Genomic DNA, 22,737 nt, shown 5'->3' with positions numbered 1-22,737 from the left:
CGCCTGACATATTTCATTTGGGCACGTTCCCCAGTATTGACTTGTTAAGAAAACAAACAAACTTTGGATTCTACATAGCAGAATCTACAGAATGCGCCTATTTAATATGGTCATGCTACTCCATTCACTCCATATACACAATCTCAACATGGCTCCTTAACATGGTAATTTCTGCACGTAACTTTGGCTGTGATAAGCATTTGAGATGAAACTTACGCGATGCACCCTCGAGAGATATGCTGCGTTCATGTATGTCAGGAGATCTGAGGTCCCCAGTTGAAAAATCTTTCTGATGTGTTGTAAAGTCCATATGCAGGTGAAGGGAATAGTATCTTTTCTCGTATTTACTGATTGACTGTTTTCATTAGTCTAACACACTTAAGGCCGAGTTATACTTCCGCGTCAGACCTACGCCGTCAAGGAAGAATCGAGTTACGACCCTACGCCGTAGCCTGACGCGCACCTCTCGATTTTTCTAACCTTCGCGTCGCGTAGACGCGTTGACGTAGCGAAAACGGACTGTGATTGGTCCGCTCAGACTGTTGTTTCCGGGCGAAAACACCGCCATTGTAGAATAGAATCAAACATTATTTTCTACACGCAAAAATGCACCAAGCTGACGGGAGTATCATCGAAGAGCAAGTCTCGTCAAGAAATTATTATTGTGACTACCAAATGGCAAGGTCGGCGATCGAAAAAATAAATAAATGGAAGAACCACCGAGACGTGGGTCGTGGGACGTCGGAATCGAGTGGCCACACGAAGCGGTGACCCAGTCGGCCAAAAACTGCCAACTTTTTATCACTTTATGTCGTATTTTTGGTTGGTGCACTTCATCATTTACTGTGTACATATGTTTCAAGTATATGAAGAATAAAGCACAGATTTGGTGTCAAAAGAGTTGTTTTGATCTTTAATTTTCAATAACAGACAGTTCACACACACAATACATCATCACTGATTGAGAGTGCCTCGGTGCTTTTTATGATAACCTTAAAATCAAGCCTCCCAATGCAGTTTGGGAAGTTCCCTAGATGCCAGAAATCTGCTATGGCTTCCCACTGGCTGGTTGTAGGACACGGCAAACAAATCAGGCTGGAGGGCTTTGCAGACCTTGAACGCAGTGCTCGACGCCAGTTTGAAGCTAGCCGCCACAGCTAGCTCTCTCCACCCGAGTCTAAAACTCTCTGTGCGGCATCAAAAGTCGGCCAGACCGCCTCGAAACCGTCTTCTGCGTCGCCTGCCCGTCAACATTTGTATGTTCAATATTTATTCAGTGTTGATGAGCAGAATATTTACTTTCAAGAGTTCCATCTTGCATTGTTTATTTTTTCTCCGACTAGCGGAAGTAGTCAACAATCATGCCCCAAAACCGTACAAACATAACGCCACATCCCTCTAGTGGCTTGGCGGTGAATTACAGAGCAACGTGTTCCCTCACCGCAGAACTATCGAATGTCGAATGACGCCGTAGTCGCTACGCCGTCACCGCAACGCGGGAGTATAACTCAGGCTTTAATATTATCAATCAGGGAATAGTATCTTTTCTCGGATTCACTGTTTGACTGTTTGTATTGTAACGCACCCAATATAAAAAAATAGCACCTATATCATAGTTTAAGGAAAACAAGCAGAATATATTTGACATAGGGCATAAGAGATACATGACGCCTTCTTACCCCGGAAGCCCAACGTGTGCGTCATGCAACTGACTGTGCAAGACTGACACTGATGAGGCAAGACATCTACAAGCCCATGTCTGCACCACCAACTCCCGCAATCAGTTCTTCCGGACAGTACAGAACAGATGGTTGGACATCTTGTCTTGACAAAGAGCATCCAATAAGGAGGAACCTGTGACCGAAAAGTGAACTCTCAGCACTCGTTGCCTTGACAACATTAACTCCCGAATCCTCCTGTCCAATCCACAAACAGACAATTATCCTAAACAATGACCAAACACACCCTTCTTCTGCCCACAGCCCGCCCCGCGAGAGCCTTCAAAAAGACTGAATGTTTACCTAATTGTTGTCATCTTTCTTGGGAACCTTTTGTTGACTTTGGAACGAATCTGCCTCCTACCCTACCCTCCTAGTCTGTTTCTGTTTTGCCTTGCCGTTTGATAGCTGTCGACATGAATAAATTGTCTTGTGCTTCGAATCCTTTTTCCAGCTTTCAAAATGGAGTCAATAGAAGGGGTTAAGACTAAGGTGAAAGCGTGGAGTTTGGCCTTTTGGCCAGGTATCGCCGGCCCGGGTCGTTGGAGCTGCGCCAGCAGTTCGGCTGCCATGATTCCAGCAATCTGGCTAAAAGGTCTGATTCCTTCAAGGATAAAAATATTTTTGCTACAAAGAGGAGTAGCCTATTTTAATGCTCCAATGATACATAGCAAGTTGAGTGATGGTTTGGAGCTTTTTATAGACACCATGTAATAAAGATGATTTTTTTTCCGATTACTCCAACAACATGTGAATGCAGCATCAGTATTACATTGTGTGTGCTGATTATACAGTTGACAGAGGTACAAATTTCATCTTCCCGCCTGCTTTACTATTATTATGCTTTATTCTTAAATTTTTTAATGTGATCTCACAACAATCAAAATTTTTATTCACTTCTTTTGACTGTCTTAGAATGCTGTAATCAAGATCATAAAAAGAATCATCAAAAGCGTTACTTTTTTAAGGCGTTGCTGTTTATTCATTTTTTTCTACAACAGCAAATTACAGAAGCAGTATTGAAAATAAAAGTAATATTTTCTCATTTCATATTAAAAAAAAAAAAAAAAAAAAGCACAAAATTGTAAGGACAGTACAAATTTGGGCGTTAATATGCCATTCAAATAAAAGGGGAATCTATAAGTGTTTTTTCAAGAATGAAAACATCCCAGTATTTTACATTTCAGAATTATATGACATAACCTGAAATCATATATAAAAACATGAAAGGTAACAACACTATGTTTTTATTTTTGTTGCCTTTTTTTGTTTTTTACCTTTTTCTTTGCAAATATTCGCTATAAACACATAAGCTTTTCAAATATAATATTTATCAGTGCAACATTGTTTCTCTTGAGTCCACGCTACAGTATTCTTTTCCCCCTACATGAGCAGCAGATGTTGCCGAAGCTACACGTTTATTTATTTTTTGAGCTGAAAGCGCAAACGTTATGTGTAACCGTGTAGCAAAGTGACATGTTAAAGGAACAAGCTGAGAAAGTGTTCACCACAGCACAACACACAAATCACACAACTGCGAAAGATGTATGCCTTTATGCCTTCTCTTTCTTTTTTCCTGTGTTTCGGGGGAGTATAAAATCCACTATTGAATTGTGGGTCACCTGCAGGGATATTGTGTCCTGATGCTTTTAAATCACCCCCAAAGAGTTCATCCTCCCACTCAAAACAAGTCTCTGTGGGAATTTTCAAGAGCTCACACCAAGGTCATATTTGGCTTCTTGTTGCTCATAAGTACTAAAAAAAACTTATTTTCTCTCGTTATCCAGCTTGATTTTGTCTTTATTCCTTTGTGAAAGTTGCTGATCCTAGGTTTATAAAATGACGGACCCAGTGAGGAGAAGAAAAAAGATCACCAACCTTTGGTAAAGCCATGGAGGGAGCCAAGGTAACCTGAATCAGGTGACTCCATTCAATACCCCATTTCACCAACATGTCATTCTACTGAGAACAGCTCTGACATCACATTATTATGGCTGCTACTGCTTTGTGTGTGGTTAAAGTAATTATAGCACCATTCTTCAGTTCACCTCTTTTAATACAGTTCTAGCTAGAGGGAATTAGTAACAAAGTGCTCACAAGCTGCATTGTCCAGATAGCTTTTCCTCAGGGAGCAATTTGCAGTAAAAGGCGGTAAAGCAAAAATGATTTTTTTTTTTTTTGGTATGTCGGTGCCACTACCAACAAATTGAGCTACATGAGACTGATGATAATGCAATTACGTAGATTTCAAGAAGCTCCAAGAGTTCAGTGTTTTAGTTTTTTTGTGTGTGTGCATGTGCACAGTCTTTTTTGTTTACTCATTCATTCATCGGTGGTTTTAATTAGAGGTCGACCGATATATGGACTTTTTTCCAACATCTACCATTAGCCGATTAACAACAACAACAACAAAAAAATAGCCGATAAAGAAGGTTTTTGTTTAGGCATCTGTGTGGGCAACTGTATCTGCCGGTGAACGACGGTAGGACCCAGGAAGGACCCTGCAGCAGCTTGAAGGCAGACTGACACAGGAAGCTTTAGGCTTGCCTGTTTTGTAAATATTGTGAGTTTTTTTTTTTTTAATCTTGCGTGAGAGAATATCAAAAGGCTAAAGCAACACCACATATTCGGTAAAGCTTACTTTCAGTGGTCCCAACTGTCGACCAATCACGAGCGGTAAAGCTGACTTCCCTTACCTCTGTACTAAACTTAACCAGAAAACTACACCTCACCGAGCCCGAAACCATTAAACTCTTATTCTTGCGGTAAAGTGGGTTTTTTTGGTTAAGTTTAGGATAGGAGTAAGAGAAATCAACTTTACCACTCGTGATTGGTCGACAGCTAGGGACCACTAAAAGTGAGCTTTACCGAATATGTGGTGTTGCTTTAGCCTTTTGAGACGAGTGATCCTTATAGTCTAAATGTAACTCGTAGTGTGAGTGTCGCATTCGCGTTAGCATTTGTGTTAGCATTAGCTTTTGTGTGGCGAGCATCCTCTTTAGCCCTCACACTTGTTTACATCTTGTCGTGACGTCCCAGTGGGTTTAATTATTTGAAAATACAGGTAGTTCCTGGGTTACAAACGAGTGCCGTTCCTACGCTGGCGAGATAACCGGAATTTTCTGCCTAAATCAGAATTTTTTTAGTACCCCTAAAAACCCTCTAAATCTTAAAATAATTGTCAAAAAACATGCATTATTAGTAGGCCTGCACAATATATGGTTTAAACATCACCATCGCGATATGTGCATGCGCAATACTCCTATCGCAGGATGTGGGTTACAAACGTGTTCCGTTCTTACTCTAGCGACGTAACCCGAATTTCCATGTAAGTCAGAATTAACCCTTTAAGTACCCCTAAATATCCCCTGAATTTCAAAATAACTATCCAAAAACATGTATTATACACTATAGCAATAAAATAAAGTGAAAAATAAGATACTATGAGGTACGTTGTGTTAAATGCCGTAATATTGAATGACTATTCGGGCTTAAAAAAAAAGGAATATAAAATAATTTTTTAAAAAACTTTACTCGTGAGTTAGTTGCCTTGCTGAGAGAAAAGGGCGCTGTGGAAAGACTAGTGAGGCGTGACGGGGGGATAACATGGCCGCTCAGGTCGCCCGCTGTGTGTGTCTCAATGCGAAGAAGAAGCAGTAGCAGCAGCAACAGTATGAAAAGAAGGAAGTGGGAACTGCAGGACGGTATCGACGCTGCTGGAGGAGGGAATCCTGATTTGAAGAACAGCAACGGGAACTAGGTACTGTTTACGGGACACACACGGAAAAAAAAAAAAAAAAAACGACGAGCCAGAATAGCGTATGAGACTCTGGCGTCATAAAGTCGAAATCACATAATATGGGTACGTAGTAACCCGGGGACTACCTGTCATGTACTGTTCTTGTTGAGTGTGCATAATCATGAAACGTGCTGCGTTTCTTGGTTTGGTAGACCGATTAATCATAATTTACGTGCTTAAAAAAAAAGAAGCATATCGGCCTCAAATATCGGCTTACAAAATCGGCTTTGGAATTCGACAATTGGCTGAAATTTTTTGTTAGATATCTGTATCGGCTTTGGCATTTGAAAATCCCATATCGGTCGACCTCTAGTTTTAATGAAGTGGGTGTTTTGATGACAGTTGGCCTGAATGCATGTTGAAATCGCTGGAACGTCGTCACAAAAAATGTCAAACGGAACGTTAACACAGCACCATCCACAAAACAGTCAGGAGATTGTATTTACACACGTACACAATTTGCACACAGACACACAATGAAAAAAAAAGGCATATTTTTTTCTTTCACTTTCTTTAAAAAAGAATAAAATATATTAAAACATATTTACAGAGTGTGGTTTTCAAACAGACAAAACATAATGTGATAGATTAGATACCATTTCGCAGGTATTTATATGATCACGTGCCCCTGTTATCTGCCCTTCATCATAAATTAAGCCAAGTACAGTAAAAAACACCCAGTTCAAAAGAGGAGACTATCCGATATGTACTAAAGGCACTATCAGAAAATGTGACGCTTGAGGGAGGTTCAAAGAAATTGGGTACATATATCAGACTGATGACTTATGAGCACACCCTGTATGCCATAGCATGGGCAAATCTACAGTTTTGCCGGATATGGTTGATTTCGGATTTCATTTCAAAACTTGAAATTTATCGCCTTCATGAACTCAAGACAAAAAATAATCATTATCCCAAAGAAATGATAAATACTTTTAGCATTATTAATAAATTGGTCTCAACACCAGCATCCGATTGTAAAAATGAATGGAAACCCAAAATAGAAAATTAAAATTTAATCTACATATCTGTACATCTTTTTTTCTGTATTTATTTTTGTACACAGTGTCCCCTACTGGTAGGTTCTTTTTAATGCAGCTCCTGAGAAAAGCGTGGATTAGTTCAAACCTCTTGTCAGTTCCTGAATTTTTCCCTCATACCGAAAGCTGAGGGTAATGAGCGCTCCTTGGAGTCCACCTTCTCGTACAGAAGTTGTAGCTACAGCGAGTCCCACGCGCACTCTCCAAGCTGTGCATGTCACATAGTCACGAGAATGTGCTGGTGAGGGTCTCACGCCTCTGTGTATGAGCTTTGTACATTGAGTTTGTCCTTCTTTAACTTGACACCATCCACCAGTTCAAAGTTATAATTTTCCAGGGCTGATAAGTTCCTTTCCGATACACCTCCGTGTGAGCAGGCGCAGTAAAGGACGACCCCGCAAATGGCACCTAAGAAAACGCCCAGGGCAGACATAGCGATGATAGTGATGAGGATTGGGTCAAGTGTCTTTAGCACGTTGCCGGCTCCGCTGATCTGGTTGGTCTCCACAAAGTCTGGGTATTCTGTGATTGCCTCAACTAGAGTGGGATTTAAAAAGCAGACAGAGAATGAGTTTAAAATATATAAGTTCAGTTCAGTTCATTTCAGTTTAAGTTTATTGTCCCCTAAGATGGGGAAACTTGTCTTACAGCAGGTAAGCATACAGATAACAGATAACACAACCACTCATACACATACAATAAAATAAAACAGACTACAAATTTAAAATGCCATAGACAGTTTTGCATCTAAGTGCAAGAATTGTGCAAATTTAGCAACCAAATTGCACTGGGTAGGAAGGAGTTCTTCGTTCTATTTAACTTAAAACAAGGGACTCTGAATCTCCTGCCTGAAGGGAGGACCTCAAATGAGCGATGAAGGGGATGTTGTACACAATTCAGGATGTGTTTTGCCTTCCTCATGACCTGCCTCTCATAAATATCTGTTAATGAGACCTATGGACAGCCTATTATCTTACTGGCGACCTTGACAATATGGTTGATGTTATTTTTCTCCTTCAGGCTAATTCCTCCATACCAGGCAATAAAAGCAAAAGTAAGAACCGATTCAATAAAAGATTTATAAAACAAGGACAAGATAGCCTTATCAACATGAAAAGAGTTAAGCTTCCTTAGGAAGTACAATCGTTGTTGGCCCTTTTTGCAGATAGAGTCTGTATTTGCATCGAATTTTAGTTTACTGTCTATCACAGTACCCAAGTATTTATACTGATCCACCATCTCTATACTGTTACCTTTTATGCTAGTTCGTTGAGGAGGAGCAGGTTGGTTTTTCCTAAAATCTACCAACATATCCTTAGTTTTAGAGGTGTTAAGGTGGAGAAAAGATCTATCACACCAACTAACAAATTCGTCGACCACAGGGCCATGCTGGGATTCATGTTTCTGGAGTAGACTGACAATGACTGTATCATCAGCATATTTCAGGATGTGTCTGTTGCTATACTGACTCCTACAATCATTAGTGTAGAGAATAAATAGTAAAGGTGAGAGTACACAACCCTGAGGGGAGCCAGTAGAAGAGACCCGTCTTTCAGAGAGACAACCATTTACTCTAACTCTCTGTGTTCTGTTTGTTAAAAAGTCCATTATCCAGCACACAAGATTACTTTCAATAGTAAATTCTGAAAGTAACTTACTAACTAAAACATGTGGCTGGATTGTATTAAAAGCTGAAGAGAAATCCAAAAACAGGAGCCTGGCATGTGCACCAGAACTCTCTAAATGTCTGTAAAGGAGATTTAAAAGTGTAATCTGGGCATCCTCTACACCTCTTCCAGCCCTGTAAGCAAATTGCCCGGGGTCAAGGGCCCCACTCACCCACAAGACAAGGAAAGGCCAAGAGTAAGTGGATCATTCCTGAATTTGAATACATTATCTACCCTCCACAAAATGTTCTATTTCAATGCTTTCAGCCATAATGGCGAAAACCAGTCAAACCAACTTAATCCTCTTACTCATCATAGAAAAAAAAAACAATGTTAAAGTTTTTCTTTTAATAGATTTTTATGAGTAAATTTGTAATTTACTGGTTAGGATGGCAATTTAAAACAGTTGTTGGCTGGCCACTATTGACAGAGGCGTAGTAAGGGTCCCCGGGGGCCCTAGGCAACAATCAACATGGGGCCCTTCTAGCGTGTACAAGTAAGGGGGACAGTTGGACTTGGAGCAATAGAAGAAAAAGTAGCAACACAAAAATACCACCATCTGATGCTGAGGTATATACCTTTGTGTGAAATCAGTAGTCAGATTGGCCCTATGACCCACTAAATTAAAATGATTCCGTAAAGACCACTGATTGGTGGAACACCGACCGAAATGAGTATTAAAGTTGCTAATAAAATTGTTTAGGATTATTTTAGATGCATATATGTTACATTTTTCTTATAGAGTATTCGACGAGGAATGCGATAGACCCATTAATAGACTTTTTTGGAAAAATCACAATTTCACATGAATAATGAGGTGGCCTGTGAAAATCAACGTAAAACAACTCGGCAAGGACTTTCCAGAGACTACTTGGTGAGTCACTCTTTAAACAATCATGTGGTATTAATAGCTGATTGGACTTTCTTAAACATGTATAATCTACGTGACATGATTAGTGCTGATTGGGATTGATAACAGAATCGTTAGATAATCTGCCAAATTATTCCATGGCATTGAAACACTCCCTACTTGTCGCTCCGACAGTGCAGTAAAGGTGCATATGCTAAATATGTTGGCCCTCTGGGGGCCCCTGCTGGCTGGGGGCCCTAGGCAATTGCCTGGTTTGCCTAATGGGACGCTACGCCTATGACTATTGAGCAGAAGTGAACATGATTTTTATTTATTTATTTTTTAAAATCTGCAATCATCTTACCAGTGGTGGAATGTAACGAAATAAAAGTACTTCTCTACTGTACTTAAGTACATTTTTGTGTATCTGTACTTTACCTGAGTACAAATATGAAGTGCTACTTTTTACTTTACTAAATTTTACAGCAGGTAACTCTACTCCACTACTTTTCAAACTGTCGCCTGCGTTACATGTTACTTTTGTTTGTTTGTTTTCTTTTTTTCTCATTATGAATTGATAGCTTCGTTTTCATGCATCCAGTAGAGGGAGCAACACAAATACATGCAAGATTAGGCAGGTGAACAAGATATTGACCAATAAAACCCTCCACAGGTGGACACACCTCATTCAATGCAACACAAACGAAGGTCCCAGCCACATTGATAAAGCAATAGGTTCCACTAACTAGCCCTGAAAAGACAAACCTATGTAGTCAAAAAACATTTTAGGTGACTCCCTCTTGAAGCTCATCAAGAGAATGGCAAGAGTGTGAAAAAAAAGCAATCAGACCCAAAGTTGGCTATTTTGAAGGTACTAGAATGTTATACATATTTTTAGTTATTTAACCTTTTTTTTTTTTTTTTTTTTTTTCTAAGTGCACAATTCCACATATGTTCATTCATAGTTTTATTACCTTCAGTGAGAATTTACAATGTAAATAGTCATGAAAAAAAAAGAAAACGCACAAATGAGAACGTGTCCAAACTTCTTTGGTTGTATGTCGAGCAGGATTTTCCCATAAGAATGCATTATAATTCCGTTAATTCGTTCCAGAGCCCGAAAACCTACACTAAATCCTTAATAAATACTGCTGGTACTACTGCAAATAGCAATTACACAGAGCAAAGCAAATAAATCATGAATAAAAATTGGAATAATTATAATAATATAACAATAGTAGTCATAATAATAATAATACCTGTAATAATGTAACGAATCGGGTTCTAATGTGGTGAATGTGTTTGCGTAGTGTACCTGAACGTATCAGGGGGCTGACTTGACAGAGTGAGATGGGACTTTTTACTTTCACTTTGTTCAGCTGCGGGGGACAGTAGGCGTGTTGTGTTGCACAAGTTGTTGGAATAAATAATTAGAAACCTGACAAAGCTGGTGATTTCTTTGGTGATGTTACCACAATAATAATTGTCACCTTAACTTATAAAGGCTAGCGAACGGATGTCGGAGGAGGACCATTGAGAGTAGACATTCTAAGGCTGTATTGTGGAGCCACTTCACGGATGTGCACACCGCGCTCATATTTTTCTATCAATTACATCTTCACTTCAATGGTAAGCATAATGTTTTTTCCTTTTTTATCACCACCTGCACTAACATTGTTAGAACCCATGATGATTTCTCCCACAAGAAAATCTGCCGTGCGATCGTCTTGCTGGAAAACAAAGAAATGGCGGAGCTGTCATAGATCGTCGTATTTAGAGCATGTTGTCGGATGTAGAAACAAATGGCGAGTCAAATTTTACGTCAAATGTCGAAAAATCGTGTGTCATAGCGATCGTATGAGGTACCACTGTATGTACACAGTGGTACCTCTACTTGAGAATGTCTCTACACACAGAATTTTCAGGTTAAGACACGCCTTAATAGGAAAATATTGCCTCTGGTTAAGAAAGAAATTTCAGGATAAGGAAGGCAAAAATACAGTACGGCTGGTACTCGCACCTGCCAAAGTTGACTAAACGTAACATATTTATAGCTGCTTTGCCACTGGCTACTGCCTAGCATTCCTGGCATCCAATTAGCTAAGAGGGACCTCTACTGTATGTGTATCCCAGCGTCCTCTTCATTCATTACAGCAAGTAGCAACTAAAATATCACATAAAGTGTACAGTTCATGGTTGAGATGGACAAATCAACTTAAATGATTACAAAAAAAAAAAAATTATATATATATATATATATATATATATATATATAAATTAACTTCCATTTCAATTTGTGTGACAGAAAAAAGCGACAAAAAACATATACTGCATTGGTCTTTGCAGCTACAGTAGTGCATATACAGTGTAGATTGTACTTTACATTTTATTAATAGTTGTTAACATTTATAGCAAATTTTGATATACAAAAAATAATAATCTATACAGTATTTTATTGGATTTTTGTTTTTGTTTTCTGTGTCCAAGCCAGAACATACTATATGTAGCTTAGAGGTTCCACTGTATGCAATAATGAAATGACTTACTGATTTCATTAAAGCGATCTTCTGGGAGCATTGGCTCAGTGGGTACATCTGGATCTGTTCAAGCAGAAAATTTTAATAATTACAAATTTTGGCCCAAAAAGCTATAAACGCCACAACGTTTGGCTATGTTCCCAAAACCTTACCTTTACACTCGGTCGCACTGAGGCCACTGAGAACCTTAACATCATCAACCGCAATATCGCCCCAGCTCTTTCTCTCTACTAACCCTTCAATCACCACCTGGAACACAGAACACATACGTGTTTTACCTGAGCCTCTCTCAGAGAGGTTAGTAAGAACCCTCCTTTCTGCTTGTTTGTTAGCAGTTTGTTAAATTCACCTGATACGGTCGATTTGTGCGGGGCAGAAGGACTCTGCCTTCCCTCCAGCGGTTTCCCTGGTGACCGCTGACAGTCCAGAGTAAGATGTCTGCGGGTCCGTCAACGGTCTCTTTGCGCTGTTTGATATGCAGTGTACCAATGTGCGACCCAAACATGTGGTACCAGAATGAGACACACAGGTCAGAGTCCGGGGAGGTGACCTCAGGGCTTACAAGTCGAGCCACTTCAGTCTCTTGTAAGCCCGTTGCCAAAGTGTAGATGAAATTTCCCGAGCCACCTAATGGCAAAAAACAAATTATTTCATGTGGCACATTGGGACAGTGCCTTATTGCATATGCGGATTTTAGGGGGTGGGGGCAGGGGCAGGGGCAGGGGCAGGGGGCAGGCCCCCCCCGGTGGTCGAAAAGTGTCATTGCATGTAATTGACTTTCCTATATATATAAAAGTTGTAAAGCAATAAAACTGCTACAAATATGAATGAAATGAACAACAAAAATATTTTTTATAATGGGTCAAAATTGTTTTTCGAACAGATCATGTGACTAGCACCTTAGACGGTCATTTGCTTTGCGTATAATTAAAAAAAAAATATATATATATCTATATACAGTATATACACAGGTATATATATATATATATATATATATATATATATATATATATATATATATATATATATATATATATATATTAGGGGAGGGCAATTTTATTTTTCAAATGATTTTTTTCTTTGATTGAAAATATTTTTTTGATTGAAGCATCTTTTTTGGGGATTGAATGATTTAGACACAAATATCCTACCCATTATATGGCCCAAACACAAAAAGGATTGCTTCGAAAACGTTTTCAATGAAAAAATAAGTGTTCAAATGCAAAGTGTTTAATCTCAAATATTTTTTCGCATTCAAAAAACTTTTCCTATGATTGAATTTTTTTCTTTTTTTGATAGAAGAGATTTTTCTTTTTGTAAATGTATTCTTTTACGAAGAAACTTCTGATTGTATAAAAAAAAAAAGACAAAAATGTCCTAGTCAAAATGTGGCCCAAACACAAATCAGCATTACTTCAATCATAAAAGTTGCTTCAAATAAAAAAAAGAAAGATGAAAAAAAAAAAAATCAATAAAAGAAAAATAGCTTTCACATTTATTTTTGCATTCAAAGATTTTTTTTTTGATTGAAGCGACTTTTTTTTGGTTGAAAATATATATTTTGACTTTTTTTGATTAAATAATAAAGACACAAATCTACCTCCATATGGCTACATTGGCACGACACCAGCGGGCGCACCATAGTCAATTGATGATGATCTTGGCGAAAAGTATTGCCTAAGCAGCCTTAGAATTCTTCTCAAGAATGATGGGAAACAAAAAAAAATTCATTGTCAACGTATTATTATAAATATCCTTGTAAGTTAATTTTATAGCTGACACTGCGTTTCGGGGTCATCAACATGTTGTGCTCCCCTTCCCCCAAAAGTCAAACTCCGCCTATGCTTAATTGGACTATAAAGTATAATAATTTACCAGCCACAATACGGTACGATCATTTTAGGACCTGAAACACACCTGTATGGTCCATATTGGGTCCAGTGTTCAGAGTTGGGGTTCCACTAGACTGGATTTGCCACCGAGAGCCAGTGTCCTCAGAAGTCCACCTGCAGAACGATGGGTCATTGGCCCAGCCAAAATCGCAGGCAAACCACTGAAAATCTGTAAATGTGTGGGAGCAAAAGTGGTTAGATCATCAGTTTATAATTTACTGAGAATATGCCAACAGCCCCGATTTTAGCTTTGCAATCACAAAGCAATACATATACCCCAAATAGCAGACCGAAGTTGAATAAACATTGATTTTCCATCAAAACCATCAGTATGGTTGACATTGAAATTTTCGACAAGAAACATTGTTGAATCGACATTGCAAATACCGATGACACCTGACAGTGACGTTGAAACAACATTGTTCTATAGTGTGTCAGGCAATGGTTGGGTTAACATTGTTTTATAGTTGATGAAATAATGTTGACAAATAATTTATTTTTGATTGACCGGGAAATTTGATTGAAAAGTCATCGAAAAATGGGTGAGCGGGAGTTCTGGTAAAAAAATAGTTGTGTTCGTGGTTGAGTGGGAAGCCAGCGCATCACTTCAAACGAACTTCACTGGAAACGCCTCATATAAGGATAGCCATATTTAAAGGTAAGTCTGCTGCTTTTCTTCAGCAGTGATAGTTTACGGTAGAATAAACTGGGTTTGTCATCAATTTTGAATATAAAACGGTTTTCCTGACATAACGTGACAAACTTGCCCAAATTATAAGAAACGGTGCATTGCGGTGATTGGCAAACAAGCGAAGATCTAGTTAGCCTGGATGTTAGCTAAGTAGAACTTAGTTTAGGCAAGCATAATTCTTTTTCCAATTAAAGCGCTAAATATGACATAATCGAACCTTGTCTAAATTAATTAAGGGTGCAAGACTGATGGCAAATCAACGTCGGGTGTCAACGTTGATTCAGTGATATGAGATTGACAGTGGAATGTTGATTCAACATCATTTCAACGTCTGTCTGCTATCTGGGACTGTCACATTTAGCTGCGAACAGTAGATGGCAGCAACTGACAATGCTTTGAACCACCCAAAAACTCAGACTGATGAATAAACGTTAGGTTACAGTAATTCAGGACTAAATAGGACGAAAGGAAACCTATAACGCTGTTTGTAAAACATAATGTCTTGCACATTATCACTTAAAAAAGTTCCAGAACTAAACTATACTGATACAGAATATATAAATTATGAGACAGGCCCCTCAGAATGTGGATAAATGGGGACAAGGGGGCAAATGAGTTGCTGGCATGCCATCTATTTGAAAGCAACATTCAATAGTAGCTACCCACAGAGACTTACAGATTTTAATGAGAGAGGGGACATGAGGTTTGAAGACAGCTATGGTAACAGTGCCCCTTTCCAACAATGGCATTCTTCTTGAACACATGCCACACATTAAAAAAGGTTCCAGAGAGGCCATAAAATACTTGGGTGCGCTTGCTTTTGTGGTTTCTTTTTTCAAAAGATTTAATTAAGAGAGGTGCCTGGAGATGTTTGAAAATTTTCTGTGGCCTCCATATATTAGTCAGTTAAACACAAATACAGGTAGTCCTCGACATACAGTAGGTGAGTAGTAACACAGTACATGTACGCCGTTACATTTATTTGAGAAACTTTTTGTGAAAAATGTACTTCTATGAGTAGTTTTACTAAGCTATACTTTTTACTTTTACTTGAGTATATTTGTGAAGAAAAGATGCTACTTTTACTCCAATACTTTGGGCTACACAAGAGTCGTTATATTTTTCCTTTTTATTCAACATATTACATTTTTTGGCAGGCGATGCCAAACATTTTGCCACATACAAAAAAAAAAAAAAAATAAAAAATATGCCACATGACAATAAATATGCCACATACCAAAGTGCATTTTGCCACATACCAAAAAAAAAAAAAAAAAAAAAAAAAAAAAAAAAAGCCACATGCCAAAATCAATTTTGCCACATGGCATAAAAATGCCACATGGCAAAATGAATTTTGCCACATAACAAATACCACTTTTCGTTCTCAGCCCTGCTGCATTATGGCGGACAAGTGCACATAGATATAAAAATAGAAGCTAGATGCTAGCTCCAATGGATTTCTATGATGGCATCCTATTTAGTTTTATTAATATGTCTATTGTGTAGACAGGCAGATTTGTGTGTGAAGAGGCACAGTCCAGAATGCAGTCATTAATAGAATATTTCTTATTTCTGTGTGGCCTGGTAGCAAATGCGCCACGGACTGGATCAGACAAAATAGCAAACGAGACTCTGGCGTCGTAAAGTGGAAATCAACTAAGCCGGGAATTTCGTAACCCATGGACTACCTGTATATAAATATGTTCTTTCTAAAGACAAGTCACAAGCCTTATTAAATTAGCTTTGGCAGTTTTCTTCCGTACCTAGAACTTGCCAAAACTCATTAGTATTAAAATCTATAGCGTCAGCAATCAGCATTGATGTAGGGAAAGGTGTAAAAACTGGAAATGCATACTGAACTCAGCCAGCTGATAGAGCAAAGGTTGAGTGGAGCCTATAGAAATGGCCCATTAGTCAAGGTCAGACAGGGGCATAGCCTCACAGCTGGTTACTGCTTCATCAACAAACTATTGGCAATGTGTAAAGGTTTGAGTCTGCATGAAGCCAGAACACATCCTCAGCTGACCACAATTGCATTGTGCTACCCTGTTTGAGGCTGTGTGTGGTATGTGCATGTTTGTGCCAGCCCGGTGATTAGTGATTATGCTGAGGCAGCAGCAGAGCACCCGTGCTAATCATCTTTGCATCACATATTCTGCCTCCGCAGGGGCCTCTGAGGGGCTTATCATCAACTTTAATAACACAAATACATCAGCGAAGGGAGGACTTTATGAGGCACGATAAAACAGAATCGAAATTAATGCAGAACAAACCATGAGTTAGTAAATATTTACCATTAGTGGCACAACACAATCAGTATAAAATGCAGTCAGGGCTAAATAGTGGAATCCTTATGAGAATAGAAACTTACCTGGGACAATATCCACTGTAGCCGTTGTGGTTTCCGGCATCGTTGTAGCACCTGCAACAACGCAACAAATTAGGACACTTGTCCAAATGAAGCCGTGAGTCATGCTGTGTTCTGTTCCCATGCACTTCATGCTGGATGCAACAAAGTTGGCTTCTCTACAGTTACTTATGTAACAACCCCCTCAACACATGGCTGAGACTATGTCATGCTCTTCATAGGAGACTGCAGGTTGATGAAGAGTGCAGGCAGGAGTGCAAATTTGGAGCATTACTGGGTTACTGGGAAATGAGGCCAATAGGCACATGTTGTAAAGGGACCAGAAAGGAGAGTGATAACGGATTAGAAAGATTTGGAGTAGATGTGTGCGTGGTATCGGTGAAACGATCCTCTGCTTTCAATTTGGCATTTTAAGTGAGTGCTATTGAACTTGTAACAAATCAGATCGTGCACAAGTTTGCATGCAAGCGTATGGGACTGGAGTCAACTAAACTGCGGTAGGAGGGAAAAGGGGCTTTAAATTAATGAGGTAGGAGCACATTTTATTAGGTTGGAGGGAGAGAAGGGGGTTTAGTTGCCATCTCTTGAGGGCGAAGTTAGCACCTGTGATATCGTAGTCATCACCTGTGCCACTGTGGCAGTTCGCTTGGTCATCGTCGCAATCGTCTGATGGAGTAGTGGCCGGGGGAGTCGTAGAAGGAGGATCTGTGGGAGCTGAGGCAAACAAAAAAAGGATTGATTTCATGTGGACAATGATTTTAGACAGCCTCTAAGAGGGTACCAATAGCAATTGGAAAAACTAAAATGATGGCGCACTTATTTTCTACACTGCAAAAACGCACCTCCTTAAAACTAGTTAAATTCTCTTGTTTTCAGTGTAAATCTACTAGAACTAAGTAAAATCATCTGCCAGTGGTTCAAGTAAATTTTACTCAGATTTCCTGAAATAAGAAAAATAGCTAGCTGAAAATAAATTCAACAGACTTATTTTGGGCAATAAATTAGTATATTTAATCTTTAAAAAGGCTTGTTTGTCAGACATGTTCCTACATTCAAGAATAGATGTTGTTCAAAATATAATTTTGAAAGCATTTTTTCTTAATTTAGGTGAAAAATTACCAACTTTCAGATGTATGGGCTTAATAAGAACAAATAGTTATATTTATTTAAAGTAAATAAAATAATCTGACGCATTAATCTGCTAACAAGACTAACACTCAAAACAAGATGGAGAATGTTATTTGACTAGATTTAAGATAAATAATCAGATTAAGACATTACAGGTAGTCCCCGGGTTACGAACGAGTTCTGTTCCTATGCTGGCAATGTAATCCGAATTTTCTTGTAAATTGGAATTAACCCAACAACTACCCCTAAATACCCCCTAAATCTAAAAATAACTATCCAAAGACATGTATCATATGTTGTTGTGCTGTCTTCGATAAGACGTTGGATCTAAAGCTTGATTCATGCTACTGCGTTGCGGTGACGGCGTAGTGACTACAGCGTCAATGAGCATTGGTTTCGCAGCAAGGTAACGCGTTGCTCTGTAATTCACCGCCAAGCCACTAGAGGGGTGTGGCGTTGTGTTTGTAGGTTTTGGGGGACTCTTGACGACTTCCTCTAGTTTTCTTCCCGTTACACAACAATGCCAACGGAGATAGAACGCTTGAATGTCGATCTTCAGCTCATCAACATTGTACAACAGATGTTGATCATACAAATGTTGAGGCGCAGGTGACGCAGAAGACTGTTGCGGAGGTGATCGTTAGCGGAAGAATGTTTGTAAATGGCAGTGATTTCGCGCTGAACCGGAAACAACAGTCTGAGCGGACCAATCACAGTCCATTTGCGTCAGGTCACCACGCGTTGACGCGACATGTAGTCAGAATTTTGTGGAGCTGCACGACAGCCTATGGCGGAGGATCTTAAATTGGGTCTGCCTTGACGGCATAGGTCTGCTGCAGAAGCATAACTCAGCCTTAAGTCCTATCTAGACAGCGAGCTAAACTGTAATCCATTCCCTCTCTCTCTCACTCGGTTGCACAGCTTCTTCGTGTGCGCAAATGTCTTCGTGCGTACATGCACTCTTACACGAGTGGGTACTACCTTCTCTATGCTTGCTGTGCCAAAATAAAAGCATGCATCACAAAGCAAAAGGCAACATTAAAATAAAATACATGTTTCGCCAAATGGCAGAACGGTCATATTAATCAAATGATGTAAAAAAATAAGATACTGTGAAGTAGGCTGCAGCTATCGATTATTTTAGTAGTCCATTAATTGATGAAGTAGTAGAACAATCGGATAAGGAATATAAAAAATAAAATACCTGAGCTGAGCCTCAAACGGTATGAAAAAAAATAAATAAATGAGGATCTAAGTACAACAAAAGAACAATTGGCTAACTTTCATAGCAAAAGTCCGCTAGCTTAAATGCTATAAATTGCTAACCTTTTTTTTTAATTATTTTTTTATTTTTTAATGTATTTATTTTTTAATTTTTATTTTTTTAATATGCTCTTAACAAGTGGTTCTAATACATACTCCCACAAATAATGGCTAAACATGCATGTGAAATGAGTTATGTCATATTCACTGTTGCCACTAGAGTGTAGTTTATACACCCAAATCAATAAAACACTTTTAAAACAAACCATTACAACGCCACTTTAATTAAACGAATACTCGTAGCAGCAAACTTTAATTCAAATCTTTTTTGTAATCGTAATACTTGATTTATTTGGATTAATCGTTGCAGCACTACTGTGAAGTACAAGTAAGACAGGTTTTCATAGACTGCAAGTGGCATACAATGATTCTCTGAGAATCTTGTTGAAATGGCACAGGTGGTGCAGTGCCTCTGAAATGTAGCTGCTCGGATGGAAACTCTCCAGTCCTTCCTAAGGGTGCTGATGTTTAATTTTATTGATCGTTTGAAGGGTTCTAAAAATGTGATTGTCTTGGGCCTGACTAACATTTTGCACAGTCCTACACGCTGCTTGTCACTGTTCTGGAAACACTGGTATTGTACACTTGTATGGTTGTAACTTGGACCTTAAGTCTGTTAATAAATCTATCTATCTGTCTATCTACAATAAGGTACTGTTACACGATTAAAACAAAACAAAACAAAAAACAACTGGAGACAAAATGGCGGGCGAGACTCCAGCATCGTAAAGTTGAAATCAACTAAGTCGGGTATAGCACTGGCTATCTTGGTTGCTATTGAATCAGTGGAAATGCCTGCCCAATTAGGGTTAACGGGTGCAAAGTACAAACATCTGAACTGAGCAGTGTTCCTTTACTGTTACTATATTACAGTAGATGTTTTCAGCGAAATACTGACCATCTGGGGTACGATTTAAGAACTAAAGTTGTTATTCCTCTGGATTTTGAATTACAGTTACTAAGTTACTAAGCTATTAACGATCCCCTTTTAGCAATACTACTATGCATATGTACCTCTACTGAGGTGTCTTTTATAAATAGAGTTAAATAAAAGCCATGGACCTCAAAGACATAGAACGGGGTTTCAGATGACTATTGGCATGGACCCCAACAGCCACAGGAGCCTGTCATTATGATCCTGTGACACTTGCATGTGGGTAAGATTCCAGATCCACTCTTGATTCCCTGCTACACAACTGTTCAGTGTGCGTGTGTGCACGTGCGCGCACACTGGCTACAGTAATGAATGGGTATCACCATTGCAGAGGGAGGGAAAGAATAGGAAAGAAGATGGGAAGTGTAGATAAAGACAGACATAGATGAATTGAAGTAAACTCCCTGTTTGTATGTGTGTGAGTGCTTCCCTCTCTGTGGGTGTGTGTGTGTCCTCTTCTTCAGTCAGATGAAATATGAGGCATATCAGCCCCTGTCAGATTCAGGGTGAAGAAGGTTAGAAATGGGGTCAGTGCTGCATCAGGGGAGCCTCTCACTGAAATGAGTATTTAGCCCCTTCTTTTTAAGGGTTGAACGTGCGTGCATGCCCACACAAAACTGCACCACTACGTTTTTGCAATAGTGAGAGCATGTCCGAAATAACATGGTTGGCCAGCGCTGCGTGTGTGTCTTTGGCATTAACGCAGAAAACAAGCATTATCATCTGACTAAAGCTGCTGTTGGGAGTCAATGAGGCTTACAACAGAATGGGCTGCCCTGAAATTCAATATGTAAATCCACTTAGGCCTTGCCTGCTGCACATTCTTATATTGCTAAGCTGTTTCTGTGCTATCAGCTTGGAGGATGACAGAAAAAAAAATAAAGGTAATATTAAAGATAACATAAATAAAATGTGCACGGCCTTTGGAAAGAACAAAGAATGCGCAGGTGCTTGGAAGAGTTTGATGGATGCCAAGCTGCTCTAATCCAGCTGGTCCAGGTGGGTATCTATTTGATCCCCCTCACTAAGAAGTGATGAGCAATCACGGCAGCTTTCATGAAACTGGGAGACAAGACAAGTGTCCCTTGTGGGAATTCCGAACAGAAGCTGCACAGCTGTGAGATCAACATAGAGAGCCTTTATGCACACCTTTAAATAACTTGAATTGTTGCAAAGACACGACGCCGCTTAGTAATGCTATTAGTTAGGATGACGGATGGCTCACCTGTATGTATCTTAGCATCGATAACAGAACATCTACTTGAAATTTGCGAAATCATATGCAGGTCAAAAGTGCACCTATGGTAGTCATGGAGTGTAGATGGGAGAGATAAGGTCATGATGAGTGAAGGTATCATTACTGTGAAACCTTACCACAGCTGGAAATGTCATTAGCATGAGTGGGAAAAGGTTTCACTGTCAGTGGCACTTTACCACTATCGGAGGCAATGTCATTACTGCTTGTAGAGGAGTCATCAACATGACTGGAAATGTTTTTTTCTCGCTTGGATAAAAGACAATATTCCCATTTGCCTGCTTTTTGCACTTCAAGCAACCAAGCTGAAAATACGTAATTTGGATGTAATTCAATAGATTGTTTACCTTCAATATCACAGCCCAGAAGCTCAAGTCGAAGGCCCATTCCAGTAGCCGTGGCACGGTCTGGATAGATTCGGATGAAGCGGGTCAGCAGGGGTTCCACCGCCCTCAACTCAGGAGTGTCATAGTTGCTATTCCCCTCAAAGATCTGACAAAGAACAATGTAATAAAAACAAACCAAAAAATGATAAATAGAAGGCAGCTATAATATCAGTATTTTCTTCTACTTGTGCTACTGGTGCACCCCTTAAGCCATTAACCCATCTTAATTAATTAATTAGTGTCATGGACATTTGTAGTTAGGGTTGCCACCTGCCTGAAAAAAAAAAAAAAAAAAAAAATTTTGGTAGAGCCGGCCGGCTGGATAACCATCACCCTTTAATTATTTTTCTTTGTAAGTGAAAAATGTTTTTTTTTTTTTTCTTTTTTTTTATTGTAATTATAATTGAATATAATATATGTAGGAGCCTAAATTATGTTTAGTTAAATATTCATGTTAATTGTGAATAATTTTTATTGGTTCTGTGGAATGGGCTTGTGGTTTGTTTATTTTATTTGTGGAACTAGTTTGTGACGTTTACGTTTGACGACATACTATATAACGCGGAAGTGACTGTGTGGACGGTCAGTTAGCGTGAAGGCAGAAGGATGCATAAGTCACAGATAAGAGCCAAAACAGTTTTTGATGTTTCACTCTCACTCTTCCTATTTCTTTTAACATCTCACTAGCTCTCTATCGCTCAGTTGCTCCTTTGTTTATATTTTTGGATGACAAGCATTTGGATTAATTTTTGTTGGGTTAAACGAATGAACTGAGAACGAGCGGGTGAGAATTTTTCTTGGCTGCTGTCCCGCTGTGTGCGAGGGGGACGGAGCAAGGAGCTCGTTGGGCTGAGGGCTTTTTTGCGTTTTGGGATTCTACAATCCATACAACTCACAAAAACTAACGTGAGCATTGAGCAGTATATATTAAATATATGATAATTTTACTCAAGACTGAATTAATCAGGTATATATTTGAGCACATGGAAAAACAATAATTATCAGCAATGTATTTTTAATAAAAAATACTAGAATTTAATCTATCCTGCTAAATTTAAAATTGCATAATTAAGTGTCCTGAGCCTTTATGTGTGTGGGTGTGTCGGGTTAGTCGTTTTTTTGTATACTTTGAAAAAGTGCAAAAAAATT

The 22,737-nt window shown here is 39.0% G+C and overlaps 1 protein-coding gene across 3 annotated transcripts in view; it reads right to left on the bottom strand.

The window, feature by feature from the left end:
• Positions 1-4,406: 4,406 nt before the first annotated feature.
• The window catches only part of nrp1a (neuropilin 1a), a 126,881-nt gene continuing 108,550 nt past the window's right edge, over positions 4,407-22,737 (bottom strand). For 2 of the 3 annotated variants that reach the window (XM_057823855.1, XM_057823856.1), the window contains 8 exons: positions 21,550-21,694; positions 17,166-17,276; positions 16,566-16,616; positions 13,529-13,672; positions 11,961-12,238; positions 11,764-11,860; positions 11,621-11,674; positions 4,407-7,094 (listed from right to left, as the gene is read on the bottom strand). In XM_057823855.1, the coding sequence (XP_057679838.1) occupies positions 6,808-7,094; positions 11,621-11,674; positions 11,764-11,860; positions 11,961-12,238; positions 13,529-13,672; positions 16,566-16,616; positions 17,166-17,276; positions 21,550-21,694 (1,167 nt within the window). In that variant the 3' untranslated portion in view covers positions 4,407-6,807. The remainder of the gene's footprint in view (positions 7,095-11,620; positions 11,675-11,763; positions 11,861-11,960; positions 12,239-13,528; positions 13,673-16,565; positions 16,617-17,165; positions 17,277-21,549; positions 21,695-22,737) is intronic. The other variant, XM_057823857.1, reaches the window with a different exon arrangement.

Source organism: Corythoichthys intestinalis, chromosome 20 (genome assembly GCF_030265065.1).
Source record: "Corythoichthys intestinalis isolate RoL2023-P3 chromosome 20, ASM3026506v1, whole genome shotgun sequence".
NCBI lineage: Eukaryota > Metazoa > Chordata > Actinopteri > Syngnathiformes > Syngnathidae > Corythoichthys > Corythoichthys intestinalis.
The sequence above is the reverse complement of the archived record's forward strand: the minus strand, read 5'-3'. Positions and strand labels throughout refer to the sequence as shown.